Source organism: Montipora foliosa, chromosome 9 (assembly GCF_036669935.1).
Source record: "Montipora foliosa isolate CH-2021 chromosome 9, ASM3666993v2, whole genome shotgun sequence".
Classification (NCBI taxonomy): domain Eukaryota; kingdom Metazoa; phylum Cnidaria; class Anthozoa; order Scleractinia; family Acroporidae; genus Montipora; species Montipora foliosa.
In genome coordinates, this window is record NC_090877.1 from 23,087,645 (window position 1) to 23,110,144 (window position 22,500).

The following is a 22,500-nucleotide window of genomic DNA, read 5'->3' on the forward strand; positions in this document are numbered from 1 at the left end:
CGCTCTTCGATGCACGTTTGAAATCTACCATTGACCACCGGCAGGTTAGTTTTGCAGGTTGCAGGTTGCAGGTTGCAGGTTGAAATTTACTGTGACTGTTACATGAATAGCTAACCTTAGGCCAGGCCTAAAAACGTTTCTTTAGGCCTCCTTAGGCCTAAAAACGTTTCTTTAGGCCTAATTAGGCCTAAGGTTAGCTATTCATGTAACAGTCACAGTAAATTTCAACCTGCAACCTGCAACCTGCAACCTGCAACCTGCAACCTGCAAAACTAACCTGCCGATTGACCACCATTTTGAGAATTTAGCTCCAAACGAAATATGAGCCACGCGAATTTTGGTCAGCGTAGATTACTAAATAATGTATGCAAAATTATTCCGGAACACGATTACTAACGGTAAATCACAGACCGTTCCTCTCCGATTTTTTTTTTGAGGGGAGGGGCGGTCTGTACACAGGCTACATTTAAATGAGAACGGTACGAACTCACACCGGTACGAGAGTTCCTCGACTCTGTACAGCAACCGAGACGAAGTCAAACCGGTCTAAGTTCATTGTCAGGCCGGTCTCGTGGGGATCTCGTGTAAAAGCAAAAAAAGAAATACATAGAGGTCGATACGAACTCATGCCGCCGGTCTGAGTTGGTCCCACTCATAGTGTTGTACATTGCTTTGCTAATCTTTCAGGGGCACCCAAGGACCGGATATATAACTTGTCAAAGTCTACAAGGCTTTCCACAATGCTTTAAAAGCTCGGATAGAGAGTTTGTTGTTGTCCTACAAAATATCTATCTGTTCGGGTGTTCTAGGGGAATTTCAGGGGCCGGTTCCTGGAAGGAGGAATAAATTATACCCGGCATAACATTTATTCCGGGGTATAAATCCGCTATTCTAACCGAACAGAATTTATTCCGGGGATAAAGGTATTCCTGGAATTAGGCACATTTATCCCTGGAATACACCTTTCAGGAGGCGGCCCCCTTCAGGTCTGTAGAAATTTCCAGGTGGCTTTTTTGCCTAGTCCGAAAGTTCTAGCAATCGTGAAGTAAAAGATAAAAAAAGAGTGCGAGTGCTACATTGGGGTATCCAGACTTCGAGGAACAGATGAAGGAACGACGTCGAAGGACGAGTGCTTTTATTGTTTCGAGGTGTCTGGATACCCCGATGAAGCACGAAGTACGAGTTTTTGGTATAGCTTCTTAAACGAATGGCCGACTATTATTATTTATCATTGCTGTTTCGTTTCGTTAATTAAACAAGTTTTGGATGGAATGTGTCATTTGGGAGTTCAAGTTCAAGGTTTTGGATGCCCAAAACTTTCGACGTGGAAAAGGAGTGTGTTATCAATTCTGTTCCGAAATCTACGGTTTACAAGAACAAATGCGCGTTATAGATTTTTAGAACCATTGAGCCAGGCGGAGTTGACTGACTCCAGGCAAGAATTGACTGACAGCATTGAAAACATGAATGCCAAAAGTCTAAGCTACTGGCTATTCAAGTTCAGGAGGAGGTTGCAAATAAGTTGAGTGGACGATGTCCCTTTCGGACGCTTTACAGCATTGTTTGCGGCTTAAAGCGTGCAAATTTTTGTTGTTTGCGTGACACGTTACTGAGTTCATGATTTCTTCGAGAATTTGTGGACATTTGAATACGATATCCAAATCTTTAAAGCTGGTTTCCTTGCTAAGTTTGAATAATTGCTCCCTTCCCAAAGTGAAAAGATATTTTCTTGTCTATTTCAACATTGATTGGGGGAAGGGGGGACTTCTATTTTGAAGGTTTTAGTGGGATTTTTACAGTTATGCTAAGTGTCTGACGTCTGAGAGGTTTTTAGGCCCCTCCTGACATTAGCGCCCCAACGATTTTTGCCACTGATTGTAGTTCTACCTTGTTCATTGGGTATACAAACGCATCCACGTGATGTGGTGGTATACAGCTGTGGATTGGTGGGCTTGAGTTATGAATTGTTATTTAAGGAAACTCCGACGAAAATGATTAACAATTATTCCATGAGCGCGCGTTGGATGATGAGATGGGGAAGCGTGGTTTCCATATCTGCAACGGTCTGGGATCGGTCTGCGACACGATCGCCGATAGGTCTACGTCACGTCGCAGACATATGGAAACATTTGTTCCCGGCGTCTGCAGAGATCTGCGGCACACGGTCTGGATGATCGGGAAAGTTGAATCTAGTTCTACTTTCCCGACCATTACGACGATTCCGACTGAGACAATTTTAATGGAAACGTGTGTCTGAGATGATCTGTGTCCTATGCGATACACTATTGTTCGCCTTGAAACTCGTCCAATCAGACTTGAAGGGGGTAGTTTCTAAAGAAACTGAGGTGTAAGTAACTGTGAAGTAAGTGCGCTCCTATTTCTCCTCGCTTCGCACAGGATGGGTGGTACGCTTGTCTGCGATCGCTTCCGATTTAAATGGAAAAATTTGCCTCCTGTGTTTACGATCGCCTGCGATAAGGCCGATGAAGACAGCTTCGGATCGTCGCAGACCGTTGCAGATCATATGGAAACCACGCTTAAATGAGTAGCCAGTCTCAGATCCAACAAAGCGCGAATGGAATAATTGTTTTATTAAATTCCTTAAACTCCAAAAGTTTGGAAATACGAGAGAAAAAAGCAAGAAAATCCGAGCGAAATCGAAAAACTTCATGAAGATGCAATGTTGTGTAATACCTTGACGCAGTCACATCCCAAAAACATCTTTTGCCTTTCGCGTACTTCTAAACCTCGTGATTAATCCAAACTTTCCACGAAAAGGTTTTTTTTTTTTGCTCTATTCAGAAAGAAATTTCGCTTTCTGACGAAAAAATGTCAGCTTAGCTTCTCGTTGCGCAATCAATAGACCATATTCGTATTCTCGGTATTGGACTGGAACTAGCTTGCAATGGAGGCTAATGCGGGGAAATCTTTTCAAATGCAAATACTTTTTAATATATTCCCCCGCATTAGCCTCCATTGCAAGCTAGTTCCAGTCCAATACTGAGAATACGAATATGGTCTATTGCCATACAAGGGTCAAACTGAGACACATGAGCTCATAACCGAGATTGAGTGAACCAATCAGTGCACGATAAATGCATTAACCGAGGTTGAAAATTTCACAATAAAAGAAATAAATCTTCAAATCTTACGCTGTTTCCAATATGACAGTTGACCCTTACTCAGCTCGGTAGAGTTCTTCAATTTGTTTTCGAAATTTCTACGCACTCTTCAGACTTTTCACTACTTTTGCGAAATACCTTGGAAATCTGTTCAGAAATTTTAAATGTCCAAAATTTAATTAGTGTGCCCCGAAAGTCTTAGGCCCGTTTTAAACGTCGCATTTTACATGTGCCGAATTTAATGCAAATGAGGGAAAACAATAGATTTTTCTCATTTGCATTAGATTAGGCAGATGTAAAATGTAACGTTTAAAAAGGGCCTTAGTTCGAATATTTGACTTCCTTTCGAACAGATATTTACTGAAATTACTCGTTGGGTGCCCTTTTAATGTTTGCCCTTTCCTAACCTGCGACCATGACCACCCCCCTCACTTAAAATCTTGGAGAAAAGTACGCCCGATCGCAGGTTAATTAACCGTTTTCCATCCCTAAAAATGTTTTTCGTTTTTGTGTTCAAGTTTATACTTTGTTGTTCCAAGCCGTCACAAACTGAGCTTGTTCAACATGTTTACATTATACCGGATAACTTTTCGTTGATGCGCATGGAAAGGAGCAACAGAAACACCAAAGGTCGCAATGCATCACTTGATGCATTAGTTTTATTGGCAGTGCTTTTGCAGCGAACTCGGAAAGCCAATTTGCGACAAAAGGTAAACAATAAATTGAGTACACATAACCGTTACAAAAAGGGATTTGAAAAGTGCTCGCAATCAATTATTTGATCGGCATTCTTCAACATCAAATCGAAATGACACCTTTAAAATTGCGCGAAGAAGATTGGCTTTCCGAGGTTCAACAGGCCGGATCCTTCAACATGCGGTAAATCTTATTAGTACTGTCCAATAAATTATTTTTCGCTTAGTAGGTCGCGTGATGTAAAAGTTACGTATTTAACCGAATGAGGAAATATTAATCAAAAAATCTCCGGGATCTTTCTTTCTTTGAAACCTTTGCAATTTCATTATATTTTGATAAAAGTCGTTAATTTACTCCACGGTCATTGCACGGCACGCTTCGTATCAAGTCTGCCCGCTTAAGACAAACACATCATACATGTGTATGTACCTGCTAAAATAAGTTGATGTTTTCAAACAACTCTCCAAAATATTTTTCCTTACTAATAACACATATTATAAGGATCTGTCTCTTTTCTCTCAAGGTTGACTGATTCAAAAAATACATCTCGTTTTCAAGCTGAAGCTGGCGCCAAGTTTTTGTGTGGTGAAATCAAACACATGCACACAAGGTTAGCTAGGTCGCGGTCCCGTATACGCCGTATTCACCTTATTTAAATGTTTCAGTTGTAGCTATTTATGCATGAATAAGTAAAGCTCAGAATTTTTTACTACTTTTGGTCAAGCGGTAAATTTTTCACTACGATGGACGAAACACAAATAATTTTTTTGAGTGCGCACAAATGGAACCGTTTAACAATATTATAATTTACCATAAACACAAAGTGCCCTGCCAATTGGGGAGACAAATCGAATCACATGCAATTATAACAGATGCAATCAAATATACCATATTATTTCCTTTTCCTTGAGTCAAACATGAATTTTAATTGCTCTTACTGAGGTTTACGACCGGGCATACATATGGTGCGCTACAATAACAATATCACACTGAAGCTGTCATTGTTTCGTAATTAAATTTTGCCCCTATCGGATAAACTTGATGAAAGCGAGGAAACGTTGGACGTACCTTGATTGCAACACAAACTGCAGGTTTGGATTTCTGAGTTGCACTCATGACAAGAAATAAACTGCTGCTTGGATTGATCGAAGAATTTTCCATCTTCGCAAAGGCTGCCAACACTGCCTTCAGATCTTCCCACAAATAGCCACAGAAAATATATGCATAAGGCGAGCAACGAAAAATTATAATTCATTGTGTGCTTTATCTCGAAGCTCCTTTTGTACTTCGATGTTTTCATCAGTATCCTGTGTAATCGGAGAAGGTACTTTCTCGAGATAGGAATTTTTACTGCAAAACAACACAGCTACCAAGACAGCTTGTTCCGTTGACAGCTGATTTCCGTGACAGGTAGCTTGTGACGTCATCGAATGATCCTCACGCCACTTTTATGACGGACACTTCGGGACTTAATACAGAGACAAATTCTATCGTTCTTCCTCCACTTTCCTTACAGAGATTATGATTTGCTTTACTCGCTTCTTTCCCGACGCCGCAAAATAACAAGAAATAAACATAGATGAAAAAAAGTACCTGTTTCCTTGTTCGGAAGAGAAAATTTCGCATGCTATGGTCCATGGACTACCCCTGTGGACCCCCCATCATTTTGCAAAGATCCTTTGACGAAAGAGGAAAGTGATCTTAAAGCTGAATTGTCTCTAAGAGACCAATTTCGATATATTAAAATTCAGTCCTAAACAAATGATATTATCTCAAGGCTCTGGGGAATAAATATAAGGATTTGTACGAGTTTATTCCCCAAAGACTCGAGATGATGCCTTTTGTTTGGGACTGAATTTTAATATATCGAAAGTAGTCAAACACCTGAAAATTTCAGGCAGTTTCAACGGGATTCGAACCGGCGATCTCTGCAATGCCGTTCAAAGCTCTACCAACTGAGCTTTAAAGCCATTCAGTTGGGAGCAAGAGAATTTGTTAGGTTCATTTGTTCAGGTGAAAGGCTCCATGATGAATGAAACGAACTTATATTTGAAAAGTGGATTATAGACGCGGGTTATGGAGCCACCAAATCATGGTGGTATATAAGTGTCTATAACAGGCTATTACTTGGAAAGAACGTGACAGCCCTATATATATCCTGTCACGGCGTTTTCACAGACTGCGATTTATTTTGTGGATTGAATTTCCCGCTAATGAGACTCAGGAGCCCGATGACCTATCACAAGAAACCGGAATTGTCTATGTCTTTTTGCAGAAAAGGCAGTCTAAAATAGATCGTACATGCCCGGCGTAGCTAATCGAACGAAACCGAACCAAAAACCAATCGAACCCAATCGTTCGATTGGAGTTCGATTGGTTCGGCAATCGAACATAATCGAACTGGAACTTTTTTGTGAGTTCGATTAAGTTCGATTACCGAACCCAATCGAACTCAATAGACGCGATTGGTTCGATTTTGTTCGATAGAAAAACAAAATGGTAAACAACATTGATAAGCATTAACTCTTAGTAGAATTGGAAGGAATTCACTCTTTAACTGAGTTGTAGCTAGAGGAGCAAGTGTGAGAGCAAGTTTGACCGGATGAAACTGGTTTGGGTTTCTGATTGTTGTGGTGTTCGATTATGTTCGATTGAGGTCGATTATGTTCGATTGTTGGACCGTTCGATTACCGAACGTTCGATTGCGTTCGATTGGCAAAAGTTTTTTTGTGAGTTCGATTAAGTTTTATTACCGAACCCAATCGAACCCAATCGAACCCAATCGAGCGATTGGGTTCGATTGGGTTCGATTACCGAACGTTCGATTAGCTACGCCGGGTACATGGGCTCCTGGGCTCAGTTGTTCGAAAGCCGATTAAGTTAATCCAGGATTACCGTAAACTTTTGCTTCATGTTTTTAACTTTTTGGTGAAAGTTTTCTTTGCAAATTTTTGTTTTTCAAGATTGACTTCTTCTATTCTAAATTTTTGCCGAATATCAGCGTTGAACAGCATTTGGGAGTAGAAAAATAAACTCCTTGGTTAATTTTTAATCTAGGATTAGCGTTAATCGGCTTTTGAACAACCGGGCCCTGGTCTTTAAAATATCGTGACGTAGGCTTAGTATGCAAGGCTGTCAACTCTCCGGTATAATCCAGGAGACTCCAGAAATGACGTCACAAGTGTTATGACGTTTTCTGTCATCCCATCAATTCTTTCCACCACCTAGTTTCGTCTTGTAGTACAGAAATGGGTTTGTCAAGTGGGTTGATATCTCATATTGACCACCATAGAGAAATTTGAAAGCCAACGTTTCGAGCGTTATTGATAAAAAACTACAAAATCATCCAAAAGCTTGTGTATCTCACTAATTCTCCGAAAGTCAGGCTTCAAAACCGAAGTTATTATGTCAGTTTTTCGCTGCTTTATTAGACGGTCCGATAATGGAATATGGATGCCCAGTAGGGCACACTGGATTACCTGACTACCTTAGCGACACTATCAAAAACATCGGTCCAGAAGAGAGCATCTTTTACTACAAACCCCGATTTGAAATATACGGACACAATTACAAACGCTTTTTAACTTTTTGTAAGGGATATATAGGTACAAGGGTTTATAGGATTATTGCTTACAATATTTATTACACTATAATAAGGGATACATAAGGTCCGTAGCCAGGCGCCGGCATAAAAGACACGCCAGATAAAAAAGTCGCGCCAAATTAAGAAAAGTCGCACCAAGTAAAAAACGTCGCCCCAAGTAAAAAAAGTCGCGCCAGCTAAAAAAAAGTCGCGCCACTGACACAAATAAAAACAAGAGTCACGCCCAAAGTAAAAAAGTCTCGCCAGAAGTAAATAAAAAGTATACGCACACCCGGGTGGCACTAACATGGCTCCGTACGGTCCAATATGAGGATCATTCGCGGTACAGTTTGGCGATAGTTTGCGGTGCTGGGATCATTTGCAGACCCATACAGACCTCTTGGCGCATTCCAAGAAACCGCAAGTCAGTCGTAAGGATGGTTTTCAAGTCACTTATCTCTTGCTTGCATCGTTTCAACTTCCCGACTTTAATGACATGCAAAGTAAATGAACTTGAGATTTTACTTTTAGGCCTTTAAACACGCAATTTCAACCACCTCGTTCCCAGGGTCTCTCTTCTCTGCCTCCATTGTCGTTCAATGGAAGCGGAGAAGAGAGACCCTGGGAACGAGGTTGACGCAGTTTTTGTTAAGTAAAACTTAGCTGCTCTTAAGTCTTACTTAGCCAATTTTTGGAAAACTACTATTTTCAGTTGACATTCTCAACTATCGAGTTTTTCACTTCTTCTTTAACTGCGACTCACTGTGGAGATTATTCCGAATCCCTCCCAATTCATTTGAGCTACAAAAGATCCACAAAGTTACACATCCTTGGCCTTGATCAGGCGATGCAGAATGGATCCAAATGCACCAATTAGGGCAGCCAGGAGCCCATGAGTAGGAGCCTCCATATGCACTATATCCTTGAGTCAACCTTTGCCCGTATCTTTCTATTTTTAGAACCAACCCTAGAGCAGGAGACTGATATTTACATTAATTTACATCAATTCGCACGATTTGCGTTCATTGTTTTTGCTATTTTTGTCTTCGTTAGACAATGAATTTATTCTGATTGGCTATTTTAAACAGCGCGCGCAGGAACGGATCAAAATAAGTACACTGTGATTGGTCCATCAATTAAGGGGACGCTATTCCGGAGGGCTTTATAAGAAGTAACCCAAAGGAGCACTTGGTCAAAAAGCCGCTCTCACTCTCAGAGCACGCAACTGACGAAGGAATCCACAAAGAATTGTTAAACCGGTCTTGCAACCTGATACAGCGTTCTCTGCAGCGAACCTATCTGTAACACCATGATCAATGTGAACGAGCATCTTTCCTAATCCTCCTATCGTCGCTTACAGGAATTTCGAAGGACAAATGAGTCAAGGACTTTTTGGTCAGAGCCTCCATTCCTCCTCAAACCTGAAACCACCTAAACCTACCAATCCTAGGAACGCACTTGTTCCCTACACGCGACAAAGCATTGCTAAAATCCTGACGCTCTTAAATCGCAAAACAGAAAGATCACGAGCTCTCAGACTATCTCAAGTCGGAGCCCTGTTCTTTCGCCGTTAAAAACTAAGCGGAGTTATATATGGTAAGGAGGGTGACAATATAAAAACTACTCTACCAATTTTGACAGGTCAAAAAGGAAAACAGCTTTCCTCCGGTTGCCGTCCGTGGCTCAAAAACGATTACAATCTTGGACAAAATAGATGAGAAATTTGGGGAGAAAAGGGGAGGTCGTGAAAAAAAAAGGAAAGAAATAATATGGAAGGGAAAGGGTTAGCGAAAATTTTTCTGATGTTATCACCAAAACTGTTTTAATATTTTTCGCTGCGCTCACTCGTGAATTTTGAACACTCGAAGAGAAATTTCGTATCTCCACACGCGGCCATGTAATATCCTCAATATATTAAGACAGGGAACAAACCATACACAAAAACAACGCAACTTGTTGGAAATATACAGGAAACAAAACTACTCAAAGGCTTGTCACGTTTTCGTTTCATTGAATTTACATTTCAAGGAAATCGCCAATGTCTAAGATTTCTGCGGAATGACAGTAGCTATTTTGATTCTCTGTTGTAAATATTGTCCCAAAACGTCAAATCATGTTCCATTCCCACTCCCAACCCTCCCCCCCCCCCCAAAAAAAAAGCATGAAACGGCCTACACCTTATTCAAAAATGGCTGCCATTTTAGGATTCTTTTGTTTCCATGCAAATTTGCCCTTATGGCCTCGCTTTCAAACGTCTTAAACGAGGCGATAAGGGCCAATTTGCATGGAAGCAAATAACCTGCGATCAGGCGCACCTTTCCTTCGACATACTTTTTAGCGCCCTGTCTCAAGAAAAGTACTAGGAAACAAAAGAATACTAAAATGGCGGCCATTTTGGAATAAGGTGTATTTACATGCTCCTTACATGACGCTGTTTTCTGAGCGGCAGGTTACAAAGTGACCACGCGACCGAGTTTGTTGAGTACGTTCAGGGAATTTCCAGTTCCTTGGCCCTTAATTATAAAATTTCATTCTCAGGATCATGTACACGCAATCAGATGAATACACAGAGGGGGAGGTACTTTTCCTTTTTATCCAATTGTTAGGTTTGTCGCTGAAAAGGAAAGAATACCGTCCTTGTATTTGTAACTGCATGAAACCTATTAAAAATGGAATCTGGCTTTTTTCACTTTTAATTTTTTGTTTAATTTCCATGTTTTTTATTAGAACCTTAATCCTGATGAAGGATCATATACAGGAGAGTACGAGCCCCCAACACATGGTATTGTTTTTGTTTTTCGTTTGTAATGTGACAAGATAATAATGATAAAGATAATTAGATTAACATTTAGGATGAATGTTATTTAGGCCCAGGGTGCAGGGGTGCCGCAGTGGTGAGAGCACTCGCCTCTCACCGTGTGGCTCGGGTTCGATTCCCAGACTCAGCGTCATATGTGGTTTGAGTTTGTTGGTTATCCACTCTGCATCAAGAGGTTTTCTCCGGGTACTCCAGTTGCCCCTCTACTATAAAACCAACATTTGACTTCATTTGCGTTAATTCTTAATCTCAGTTTCCAGTGTCCCCAATCGGCCATTTCCAAGTTCATGTCTGCCTCCTCATCAAAGTGAGTCTAAGTGCAAAGTGTTTCTTATGCAAATTAGTTTTTTCATTCATGTGCAAAGTCGTACTAATAATTATTACCATCACAAAAACTTTGCACTTAGACTTGCTTTGAAGAGGTAGCAAACATGAACTGCCCTATTAGTGCTCTAGCGTCAGGACGACTAGACTCTTTAATAAAGGTCCTGTCCTTTCCTTTCCTTTTTGCCTTTGTTTACATGTATCTACAAGATGTTGATAACAACAACTCAAAAAAGAGGCTGTGGTGCTGTGTTGATTGGTATTTTGTAGCACAAAAATTTGGAAGAATTATCTGTACTTTTAAAAGTAAATTGTGGAGATTTATAACTCATTGACTCCTGGGGGTTCCCCATTGACGAGTAAAATCGTCTGGCATTAGACAGAGTAAAATACTAAGTATGGCTGGTTTAGGCCGCTTTAGAGGTGAATGGGTTAAAAAGCTGATATTTCAAGCAGTAGCCCTTCATTAATTAAAATACATTACAGTCAAGCTACGTCATGCATGACCAGAAGTTTTGAAATTTGAACTGAGTATTTAAATTTGGGTGCAAGTTTTAAACTTTACTCTCAAGATTCAAGTTTTAAACTTTGCTCTCAAGATTCTGAATTTCTTGTGAGTATTTCCTTGATATTATAATTATGTTGCAAATAGTTGGCTATCATCAGAACTTTTGTTTTATTATAAAATAAATGGTGTTTGAAAAGTGACAACTATTCTAAGCATTTCATGAGTTATTGTTCAGTTGTTGTGCATTTTTTGAACCAACTTTGGGAAAAATCTTAAAGATTTCAGTCAAATCTTGGAAGCTCTGGACAAAGAGGAATTTGCATGTTCATATGAAATGATCATAGCCAACTCAGCGCTAGGTACCCAGGGATCGCGTTAACGCAGAAATCGTGCATTTTTACGCAAATAAAATCCAAAAAATGCATCATTGAAATTTTAATGCGTCCCAGGACGCAAGGCACTGACTTAAATAAGTCACACAACTTGCTTTGATTTGTCAGTATATTCTGTTGTTTGTAAAACTGTTGGAGCGATCTGTGATCATAATTGAAGTTCTAAGAAATGGGGTTTAAAACATCTAAAAAGGTTAAAACTAAATTTTCGACCGCCTTCTGCGGTCTTCTTCAGAGGAATGTACTCTGCAAGTCACTGAATTCAAATATATAGCAAAAGAGGTCACTGTTCGTTGCTCCTAAGGGAGGAAACCAGTGATGCGTAAACCCTTGGAAAGGGTGCTCTTTCATTAGGCCGGTCCTATGCATATGCGTCAATATTAATTCCAAGTTGGTTACTCTCTTTTTCTCATAATTTACCGGTAAAACATACTCTTTTTCTCATAGAGGGTCACCAAGATTTTGGGACCCCCAAAAAATGCTTGGGACCCCAATTTGGCCGAACATGCGGGTCCCAGGACCCAGACTGAAAAATCCTAGTGCCATCCCTGGTACCTCATTGGCTATCTACTATATAATTATCATTTCATACGCTTCTTTCATGAACACTGCGTATTTGAATAAAAATACTTAAATTTACACATATATACCTTACATGTACCAACTGTCACACTGCTTGACCCCCTATTGACGAGTAAAATAGCCTGGCGTTAGACAGATTAATATCTATTGAGTGTTACCCTCAGGGGTCAATGCATTAAGCAGAAGACGTTTAAGCTTCAAGTCTTTGAGGTTTGAACAGGAGGTGTTTTTTGACTAGTGAATGGCGATGTACTGGTATCTTTCTTATAAAGGATTTCAATTCATTCTTAATAAAGTTATTGTTCAAATCTAAGATTGGTTTATGATTAGGGTTAAACCTTAAAAAGTCTTTCTCTGCAAAAGAAGAACTATTCTGTATCATGTGAGTCCATAGTAATCATTAACGAGAAACTATAGGACGTTAGAAATAAATTTATTTTAAAAATCATATTCGTGCATGCGAAAATAAATATCAGAGAAAAAGAATTTGGATTCTCCTGCCCTCATTTTAAAGCATCATATTTATTATAATTTCTTGTGTCAAGGTACACACAGAATGGATAATTATTATTTACAATGCATTTGTATTATGTTTGGACATTTCTAGCTGGGACGGGTTATGGACACGAGTCTGGAGGAGATCCTCATACATACACTTACAGTTTTCCTGAGGAAATCAGAAGATTTATTCAATTCTTTCATCAGCACATCACTGAACAGGTACAGTGTAGCCAATAAAGACCTTATGATGGCTTAATATGCTGCCTTCATCACGGGTGGGAAAAGGTTACAGAATTTTTTGTGCTTGTTGGCAGATGCATGGCAAGTTTAATCCTTTACCATGTATCGTCAGATTACAATTATAACTCCTAAATTTTGCAGAGGTAACATCCTCCAAAGAGTATGTCATAAGTATAACAATAATTATATAACTTCCTTAATTATGCTTTGCCAATCCATCAAGATGGTGGTTTAAACCAAGGTAAGGCCTCTGTTTCTTGGTTTCATCACCACCTTGTATCCCACGGTCTCTTTGTCAATGAGGAGAGAGACCCTGGTTAGGGCTGGTCATGTGGGTCTCCTCAACAAGCATTTTCCTACTTGGGTAGATTCTTCGTTACAGCATATTTTCACCCCCAACTGTGCGAAAGTGTAATTGTTTGACAAGGCATTTTTTCAAAAAATAATCTTTACTTTACAACGTAAGTTTCAAAAAGTTCAAAACAGCTGATGTTATATTCCGACAGGAGATTCCCACAAAATGTCGAGCAGTGATTGAAGTTCGCAAAAAAGGTTTCATTACTAGGTTAAGTTGCTTCTTTTGAACATGTACATGTACACTGTCATAAAAAAATACACCACTTACTACAATCATTTGCTTGATTAAATGTCTCTTTTATTTTACTGCCACTAAAAATATACTTCATAATTTGTGTTATAAATTAAACGCTTAAGCCCAGTGTGCAGTTGCAAAACATATAGCAGTGACAATTTACACAAAGTTGTTGAAATAATAAACACAGTGACAGTGTAAGTCAAAACTGTCTACTCGCTGTACAAGCTTGCGACGTAGGAATCACTTTCAATTGTTTAACATCTGATAGAAAAACTAAAATCAAAGAACAAAATAAAATACCTGCACAGGTAGTTTGAGGTCGATGTGTGGCATAAACATGCTAATATTGACACCAGTTGATTGATCACCAAACATGTTTGTTTCCACTAAACGTTTTGCTTGTTTTCTTTCACAACAAAACTTTCTTTTCTTTAAACTTGTGGCAAACTATTAGACAAGTATCCTTTGTTATCACTCAATTTGACTTCTCACTTGCACTTGTTCAAGTATAAAGTTTGAATCCTGACCTACTCACAGGCATACAAAAATTCGAACGACACTATCGATTTCACAACAACTTTTTGCCTTTCAGGTCGAATTCCATGTGCCGTACATGCAAGACCTTGTCATGAAATGTTTTGTCAATGGTTGTCTGGACACAAAATCAAATGCGTTGTGATTCCCTTCCTCGGCCAATGATGACACAAGGCCTACACTGCCACCCCTCCTGCAAACACACATTTAAAAAATCTCCCAGATTTTGGGAAACATGTGACCAGGCCCAACCAGGGTCTCTTCTCGACAACAGTGGAGACCCTGGTAACAAGGTTGGGGTTGATCATATCATATCGTCACAAATGATGGCAAGCCATAGATACAGTCATAGGGGAAGGGGCGCAATCATCACAACCAAGGGGTTTGTGCTAGAAGCTCAGGGAGGGTTTAGTAGCAGGCAACAAGCCATACTGTAGCTGTAAAGAATGTTCTTTCCAAAATTTGTAATGAGTGATTTGTTACACTAATGTCTTTTGTCCAACAGAAACTCTATGAAATACAGTCCATTTATGAAACAGGGTACGTTTTTTTAATAGATTTATTTATTGATGTAGGTCAGAATTCATACAAGAGTGTTCAGGATAGCCTAGCTAGTTTAAATGGCGTCCTGATGTAAAATAATGAACTCAAGCAGTTTACTGCGAATATATACATGTAAATACTAATGGTATTGGATGTAAAGTATACATATAAAAAAGAAATAAATTCTCTCCCTTTTTATCCCCGATTTTCTTAACATTGAAATCCTGTCTTAAAATGGAATTTAAAGTGCCACTACAATAATAAAAATAATCATTTCATTTTTTGCTTCAGATTTGAAGGTGTGTTCACTTTACACCTGACTGGCAAATTTTGAGCTTTGATTTTTATCCGAAGGCTGCTTATTTTGAGTGAAGGTTTTGGATTTCATAGTCTAGGGAAAGTGACGCTATTTACTCACTAGCTTAAAATTTGGCGGTGTAAATGCAGCTTTTTACATAATTTATGCAAAACATGAGTTTAAAAGATTACATGTAGTCTGAAAGTCCCCAACTCCCATGCAACATATTAATTCAGAGGGTCTTTGACACCATTATTTTTTCTCCTCAATCCAGCTCTCTCAAGATTTTAAAGTTAGTATTAGCAGACCATAAAATAGGAAAATTCCAGTTAATTTCCAGAGGCATTTTCCATTTACCAAGAAATTCCGGAAATTCCGGTTGGGATGTAAATGGAACACACGTTTTTGGTTCGTTCCACTGGAAAATTTCCGGAATAAACGGAACTTCTGAAAAGGTAGTCCTGTTTTCCCGTTGGAAACTTTCCGATGGAAATGTGTGTTCGATTTACAACTTTGGAAAGGTCTTACCACTTCCAGGCTATTCACGGCCACATTTTTAAATTTTGGCGCGTAAAATCGCAATCATTGGGCGGCGAACGGACCTGAGTTAAATGGAACACGTTTTTCACCCGATGGAAATTTCCACTGAAATTTCCGGAAATTTTGTGTAAGTGGAAAACACCCCAGGTGTCCATGAAATCAAGGCTTAAAACTTTGGTCACCAGTGTTTAGTCTGTCATGTCAAAGTTCAGCATTAGACATTTCTTTCTAAAGCAGTTTTTGCCATGAACGTTTGAGTGACCTTAATATATAGCCTCCCGCACAGAGGTTCTTGGGGCTTTGACACACATTCCTTACCCCCACTATCGTCTGCTCCGTTCAACGGCTGTTTGCCCACTATTTTAAGAAACCAATCAGCATTGACTAAGAATATTGTGTTGTACATAGCCAATCACATGCTGCGAAAGAATGCCATACAGAACACAAGTTTATCCAAAACTGGACAATGGCCTCAGAGTGGACAGTGATCCATGAACGGAAGTGGTTTTTCGTTTCAGCAGACGTTTAACTTAGGGGGGAGGAACACATGACAAAGCCCTAAGAGCCTCTATGTGGGAGGCTAGGATCTTAATTGAAATGCAAATCTTTGATTACCAACTTAATTATATACAGCATACTAAAAAATGTATTATTCACTTGTTGAAATATTATTTCCCAGTTTCAACAAATTAACAGAGAGGCACTTTGAAAAATCCCCCTGGCCAGATGCTGACCATGTGGCTCCTATTGTGGATGGAGGTAAGTTGATTTTCCTCTGCACAGTATTACCACATTATTTTATGACCAAAAATTAAGTATAAGTAAGGTAAGTTTGGGGGGCATGAGATGATATCTATATCCTCCTCATGCCTCGTGGCACATAGGGCCTTTACAGAGGTCTTTCACTGTTCTCTGTCCGCTGCAATCATCTTCCTTTCCTCCCATGATCTCCACTCTGCATCTTTACATTCTTTTCAACTGTTCATCGCCATGTTGTTTTCGGCCTTCCCTGCCTTCTTTTCCCTTCCGGGGCCCAACTTAACTTCACCTAATGTTGGCTCACTGACTGCAATCTCCTCAATTATTTCATTGAACTCGAATCCACAGTCTTCGATCTACACTAGTTATCTGGTTTTCTGGTTCTTCTCTTTTAAGCACTTCTTTAAAGTGCTCTGTCCATCTTGACTACACTTCATATTTTCCAATTAAGAGGTTTCCATTTTTGTCTAACACTACTGTGCTTTGCCTTGGTCTTTTATTGCACAATGTCTTAGTGAGCCCCTAAAGTGTCTTCATGTGCTGGTTCTTGCAGCCTTCTCTGCCTCACCTGTAATATTGTCCATCCATTTTCTATTATGCACCTTTATGCTCCTATTCACTTCCCCATCCTTTCTTAAATATTCTGCCCTAAGATTTCTCTTAACCCAGCTTTTGGAGCGTGTACTCAAGATCTTCTTATTAATGCCTCTCTTTGATCTATGAGGTCCCATGACACCTTGCTGATCCATGGCTTTTTCTTCTTTTGAGGTCTTCGTAATACTGTTTCTGCTGCTTCTATGTATGCCTTCTTCGTCACCCGTCTCACACCAGTCTCTGTCCACTTCTTCCTCTTGTTCAATTTGGTTTTTCATTCTGTAGAGCCTCATACCTATTGCTTAGGATTATGTTAAACGCCTTTAGCACCAGTCCTTCTCATTTTCCAACGTAGCCATATTATACTTCACTCTACATTCAATTTTTTCTTTCCGTGCCTTTCTCAACATGAGCTTAATTTTTGGGGGGCGTGAGAGCAGGGCTCGAAATTAACGAAAAAATCCAGTCGCATTTTGCGACAAGATACGAAAATTTAGTCGCAATTTTGCAAATTTTAGTCGCAAAATCACCTCGCTGCATTGTTTTGTCAGTGAGCGGTTTAGCAAAAAAATATGAGCCCGCAATACTTGTGTGTAAAGAAACTGCTGAAAATGGAAAATGGTGAATGATCGAAGGAATGGACGTAACATTGCTGCTAATATTACTCTACAATTACGCTATCTGCAGAGAAAATTCACAGCAAGAAACTAAATAATTTTGTCATTTATTTATTTATTTTAGCAAAAGTAGCAGCAAAGTGGCAACTGCTAACCCTGTTGTTTCGAAAGAGCGAAGGTGACAACAAGTCGCAAATTTGCGACTTCTCCAGATATTTTGGTCGCAAAGGGAAAAATTTAGTTGCAAATGCAACTGTATTGGTCGCAATTTCGAGCCCTAGAGAGAAGCATGTTATTGGTTACACATAATTAAGACCCATGGGTACAAGTCTTAATCATACATGCTTTTGCTATTGAGACTTGATTTTTGGTCTGTTATAATTAATGATTATTGTTTTAATTATTTTGATAATGAAAATAATACATGCATGACAGATCTTCTCTTGAGTTGTGTGAAATAATGAATGTTATTGAAATTATTCATCTTATTTTGTAATTGATGTTTCTGTACACTGTAGGTTACCTAGTAAATAATTGTTCTGAATGTGTGCTTTCCTAAGATAATACAAGTAAATTTTATTATTCTTACAACTTTCAGATCCTGTGTTTTTGATCCTTTACAAAGAATTGTACTATAGGCACATCTACAACAAGCTTAAGGTATTACTGAACAAAGTTGTTTCTACATAATTAGCTGTTTACTATAGGAACAATGCAAAGTAAAGTTAATCTTGAAAACAGTCAGGTCATGTGAAAAAATTTTGGGGCTAGTTACAAATTGTGATTGAAAGAGGTCAAACCACAGTTTTCAACATTATTAATTGATTACCTTTAGAACTTCCACAAGTTAGTTTTTACATGCACCCCCTTAAAGAGGGTTAATTAATGCTTTTCTCCGTTGCTCTCGGCTTGTCAAAACAGTTACTGTTTTTGACAATGAAATGCCATTAAAGGATTGGGCTATTTTTCCGAGTTGGCATAAAGCATTAGCTAAACTATAATATTTTACTGTTCTTTAAGATTAAATGATGTAAATTATCGAGTAAAGATTTAAAACCACTGTAACAATACCACATTGTGACATTGTGTGACATTCTTCAGGGTGGTTTAGTGGTCATCAACCGTGCCTCCCACCTCTGTGACCCGGGTTCACTTCTGGCTCGGGTCATATGTGGACTGAGTTTCAGTCGATCTCCAATCTGACTCCAAATTTTCTTAAACGTTCTTTCTCTTATCAAGGTGCAATGGCTTGGAACCAATTATCAAATCAAATATGTGAGATAAGGGATCTTGCAAGCTTTAAACGTGCGATCTCTTAGGACACATTTTACATTGCTACCTAGGGCACATTTTGGCATGGCTTGTTTTGTATCATTATATAGTAAATTATGATTGTTACTAATTATTACTATTGTTTAAATTTCCTTGACATTAAACAATTTTTAGCATTAAGTTATACCTAGTTTATTAGTCGTTTTCACATTGTAATTCTTACACGGCATGTCTGAAAACCAGCTTGCTGAGCCATTTACCGTGTTTTAAATAAAGTTGATTGATTGAATCACCATCCTATTATTAAATTATTATTATCATCATTCGTGCTATTATCATTAATATTATTGTAATCATCATCATGATCATCATTATTATTATTATTACCGGTATTATTATTATTATTAAATGTTAATAAAGTTCCTTAATTAATTTGGCATTATTCTTATCAAATTGACCAAATTGAAACATCAAAATTGTCCGTCTTGACTTGATGTTTATAATTTCTATATTTTAACGCACATTGTTGTTATTGTTGCTGTTATTTTTGGTTATCTTCATTAATTTTTTGTTTGACTTTTCAGCCAACACTGGACCATCGTTTTGAATCTTATTTCAACTATTGTGACCTGTTCAACTATATTTTAAGTATGTACACCGTGTGTTGCTGTTTTTACTTGAAAATGAAAACATCGTATTTTTAACTACCATAAATCCAGCACGTCTAGGAGGGGGGGGGGGGGGGGGGAAGACTTAATAGAGAAGGGGCGTATTTGAGAGTGGGGTGGGCTTATTTATAATTTAGTGAAACATATTTTCTTCAGCAAAAAGAAAGAAAGAAAGAAAGAGACTAGAGTTATCATGGTGTTCCCTACTTCCTGTTTTTGACCAGGGCAATGACTACAGGTGTAATAATTTATAATGGTTTCGAGTAATATTGTACACATTATAGATGTTATTTGCAACATTTTTATTCACTTGCCAGAAGCAAAATCCCAACTTCCAGCTCATGATTAAATCATACCAAATCCGTCCACATGAAGTGTTACTGTTGTGATTACCAGTAATTAATACAGTCCATCGTCAATATTGATTTCGTTATGAAGAATAAGGGGGAGGATAGGATGGGGGGCTTACCGGTAATGAATTTCTTCTTTTGAAAGGGAGGGGGGCTTAATGCTTGATGGAGTATTAACGTTAATAAAAAGGATTCCAAAAGGAGAGGAAAGTAAAGGGAACATTAACATCATTTTTTTAGGCATCAAAATACCTTGCAGCTACGGTAACAGCACATTACATACAATTTGTCTATTACATCATAAACTGGCCCAGATATTTTTAAATTTCTGTCCTATGTGCGAATAATTTCTCATGAATGATGCATTGTTCAACATCATATTCTCTCTTCAGACACAGATGAGCCAGTTCCTCTTAGCCTTCCTAATCAGTGGCTGTGGGACATTATTGACGAGTTTATTTACCAAGTAAGTCCTAGTCTTAACTAACTCAAACTCATTGATTTTTGTTGCTTCCAGTAATAATAATTTCAGGACTGTACTATATATAATTTGTACATGTACAGTGTATATTATTTAAAATTAATTTGTCTGACCCCTTTTTAACAGTCATGTGTAGTGTTATCCATGATAAGACCAACAGCTTAAGCTAATTAAAAATAATATTATGGTTCCATGGTAGTAATCCATAATGTGTTCAGGATAATAATGTTAATAATTGCCATCTTATTCTTACATGACATGTACATGTACAATGTTTTCGACACACTGAAAGGAGTTCTTAGGAAATGTAGTGTGTTAGAGATCTTGCCATGGGTTCTAGGTCAGTGCGAGTTTTCTAAAAATTTCTTATTTCTAGCCTGAATTTCATCAGTATTAATTTTACAGTCCACTGTATGTCTGCAATTTTTGACATAAAATTATTTGTGGTTTGGATTTGTGATCTTCCATCAAAGTTGAAAATGGCATTTTATCCGGAAATTTGGACAAAGTGTGATATACATGTAAAATGAGTACCTGTCAATGTTTAGCTCAAGTGTATCTCAGAATCAATAATATTGTTTATGAAAATTTCAGAACATCTTAAAATCCCTTGTAGGTTTAATAAATTCCTAGAATAGGACTACTGTACCTGTTTTTTGCTTTGATTACCTAACAAAGGAAAAATAACATTCAAACAAAAGAATACTTTTTTGGATTCAAAACTACGGTACATTCATGTACAGTAGCATTATCATCCTCGCACCATAAATAGTGACAAAATAAGAAGGTTTAAAAAAACTGACACCTCAAACTTACATGTATGATGTACTTTCACTTGTCGATAGGAACACCTGTTTAGAGCTATAATGTAGATAAAACTATGTTCACCAGAGACTACACAGCCACTGTGAAAAGATCTTTGTGTCACTTACATTTTCTTTTTCAAGCTTTTTGATAGTCAAGCATTGTCAAGTAACCTGGTGTGAGAGCTGTCTTTTATGTTGAACATTTCAGTTCCAATCTTTTAGTCAGTATCGATCAAAGTTACTGAAAAAAGGAGAGGATGAGGTGGGAACCCTCAGAGCCAACACTAAGGTAATGTTGTAAATGGTTTGACCTTAGGTGTCACGTAATTAAGTGACATACGATCATCCAGGTGAGTGTAGTCCTGAGGAGGACTGGCATTTTGACAACCTGAGCAAGAAGTCACTTGACTCTGAAGATGACTTCTGCTCAGGTTGTTGAAATGTCAGTCAATGTTATCATAACACTCCTTCTCAGGACTCACTCATCCAGACAATAATTGTACTTCACTTAATTCTGACGAAGGTAGTGGAATGCAACAACTATATAGTGGTTAAAGTGATGGTGATGATGATGACGACTATTGTGACAATGATTATGAAGACAAATACAGTAAGATATATGTTTTTGTATGTTATTTGCTTTGAAAGGGTTATAACAATTACCATTTTTCATGTCAATCTCTTTGTAAATAGATTTGGTCATTAATTGTTTTCTGTTCAAAAGTGAGTCAGCTTTAAGTGAGAGACCAAGAGTACAAGGTTGAGTGCTGGTACAAGTTTCCAACAAAAAGTTATTTTTCTTTCAAGTCAGCCACTTTACAGAGCTTTAATTCCTTGTTTCTAGCAGGTCACCAAAAGACTTAGAATAAAAATAATCATAATAATTGTTATAGTACTTAATAATTTTGGACTTTTGAAATGCATTTGGAATTCGCTGTGGAAGCAAAGGAGAAGAATAGTGAAAGAAACAATCTAATGGGACTAAAGTTTGAGGATACGAGCATGTACTTCTTGAGATGGTTTCAATAACTGCCGAGTGCTACATGACTTTTATCACTCGTGTGACAGGAGTAGGCCATGGTGAACCCGCTAAACTGACCATGCATTCATGTGGAAGGTACTTGTACATTTAAGAGTGTTGTTACTTGTATGGTCACGTGGTTACAAACAAAAGAAATTGTTTACTTGAAACATTTTTCATTGTAGTTGTAGAATTCACTTCCTTCCAGATACCACTTATTATGGTCACTGTTTAGTACTGACTACCCTGACAGGGCTTCCAGTTTACCACCTGGAAAACCCCTCCACAAAAATACTGATGTTGAATAATAAATTTTGCAAATTTCCTAAATAAGTACTAGCTGTAAATATGAAGCCTGAGAAAGCACTGCTTATGCTCGAATTGCCTGTTTCTTTCAGATTTGGAATGTTCACAGTGTTCTGAATGTGCTTTACTCCTTGGTAGAGAAGTCACGCATCAACTACCAGGTTATTATTGATTAATATTATCATGTGGCTGTTTACTTAAAAAGATAACTAAGGCAGAAGATGTCTGTTTACAAACATTTTTTTTATTTCTTACTAATTCAATAAAATAATTCTTTCCTTCTGCAACCAATAATGTGGTGACATCATCTTACTTTATACCTTGGCTTCTACATGTAGTTTGGTTTTTTT

General features: G+C 38.2%; 1 protein-coding gene and 1 long non-coding RNA gene across 2 annotated transcripts in view; one reads left to right on the forward strand and one right to left on the reverse strand.

The window, feature by feature from the left end:
* Positions 1 to 5,244, reverse strand: part of LOC137969509 (uncharacterized) — an 8,202-nt gene extending 2,958 nt beyond the window's left edge. Inside the window, exon 1 of the long non-coding RNA XR_011116679.1 lies at positions 4,887 to 5,244. This is a non-coding gene — a long non-coding RNA (uncharacterized lncRNA). The remainder of the gene's footprint in view (positions 1 to 4,886) is intronic.
* Positions 5,245 to 9,851: 4,607 nt separating this feature from the next.
* Positions 9,852 to 22,500, forward strand: part of LOC137969819 (eukaryotic translation initiation factor 3 subunit L-like) — a 48,391-nt gene continuing 35,742 nt past the window's right edge. The window contains exons 1-10 of the mRNA XM_068816191.1: positions 9,852 to 9,979; positions 10,129 to 10,183; positions 12,633 to 12,745; positions 14,401 to 14,435; positions 15,956 to 16,035; positions 17,845 to 17,906; positions 19,103 to 19,166; positions 19,929 to 20,002; positions 21,032 to 21,112; positions 22,243 to 22,311. Of these exons, the coding sequence (XP_068672292.1) occupies positions 9,944 to 9,979; positions 10,129 to 10,183; positions 12,633 to 12,745; positions 14,401 to 14,435; positions 15,956 to 16,035; positions 17,845 to 17,906; positions 19,103 to 19,166; positions 19,929 to 20,002; positions 21,032 to 21,112; positions 22,243 to 22,311 (669 nt within the window). The 5' untranslated portion in view covers positions 9,852 to 9,943. The remainder of the gene's footprint in view (positions 9,980 to 10,128; positions 10,184 to 12,632; positions 12,746 to 14,400; positions 14,436 to 15,955; positions 16,036 to 17,844; positions 17,907 to 19,102; positions 19,167 to 19,928; positions 20,003 to 21,031; positions 21,113 to 22,242; positions 22,312 to 22,500) is intronic.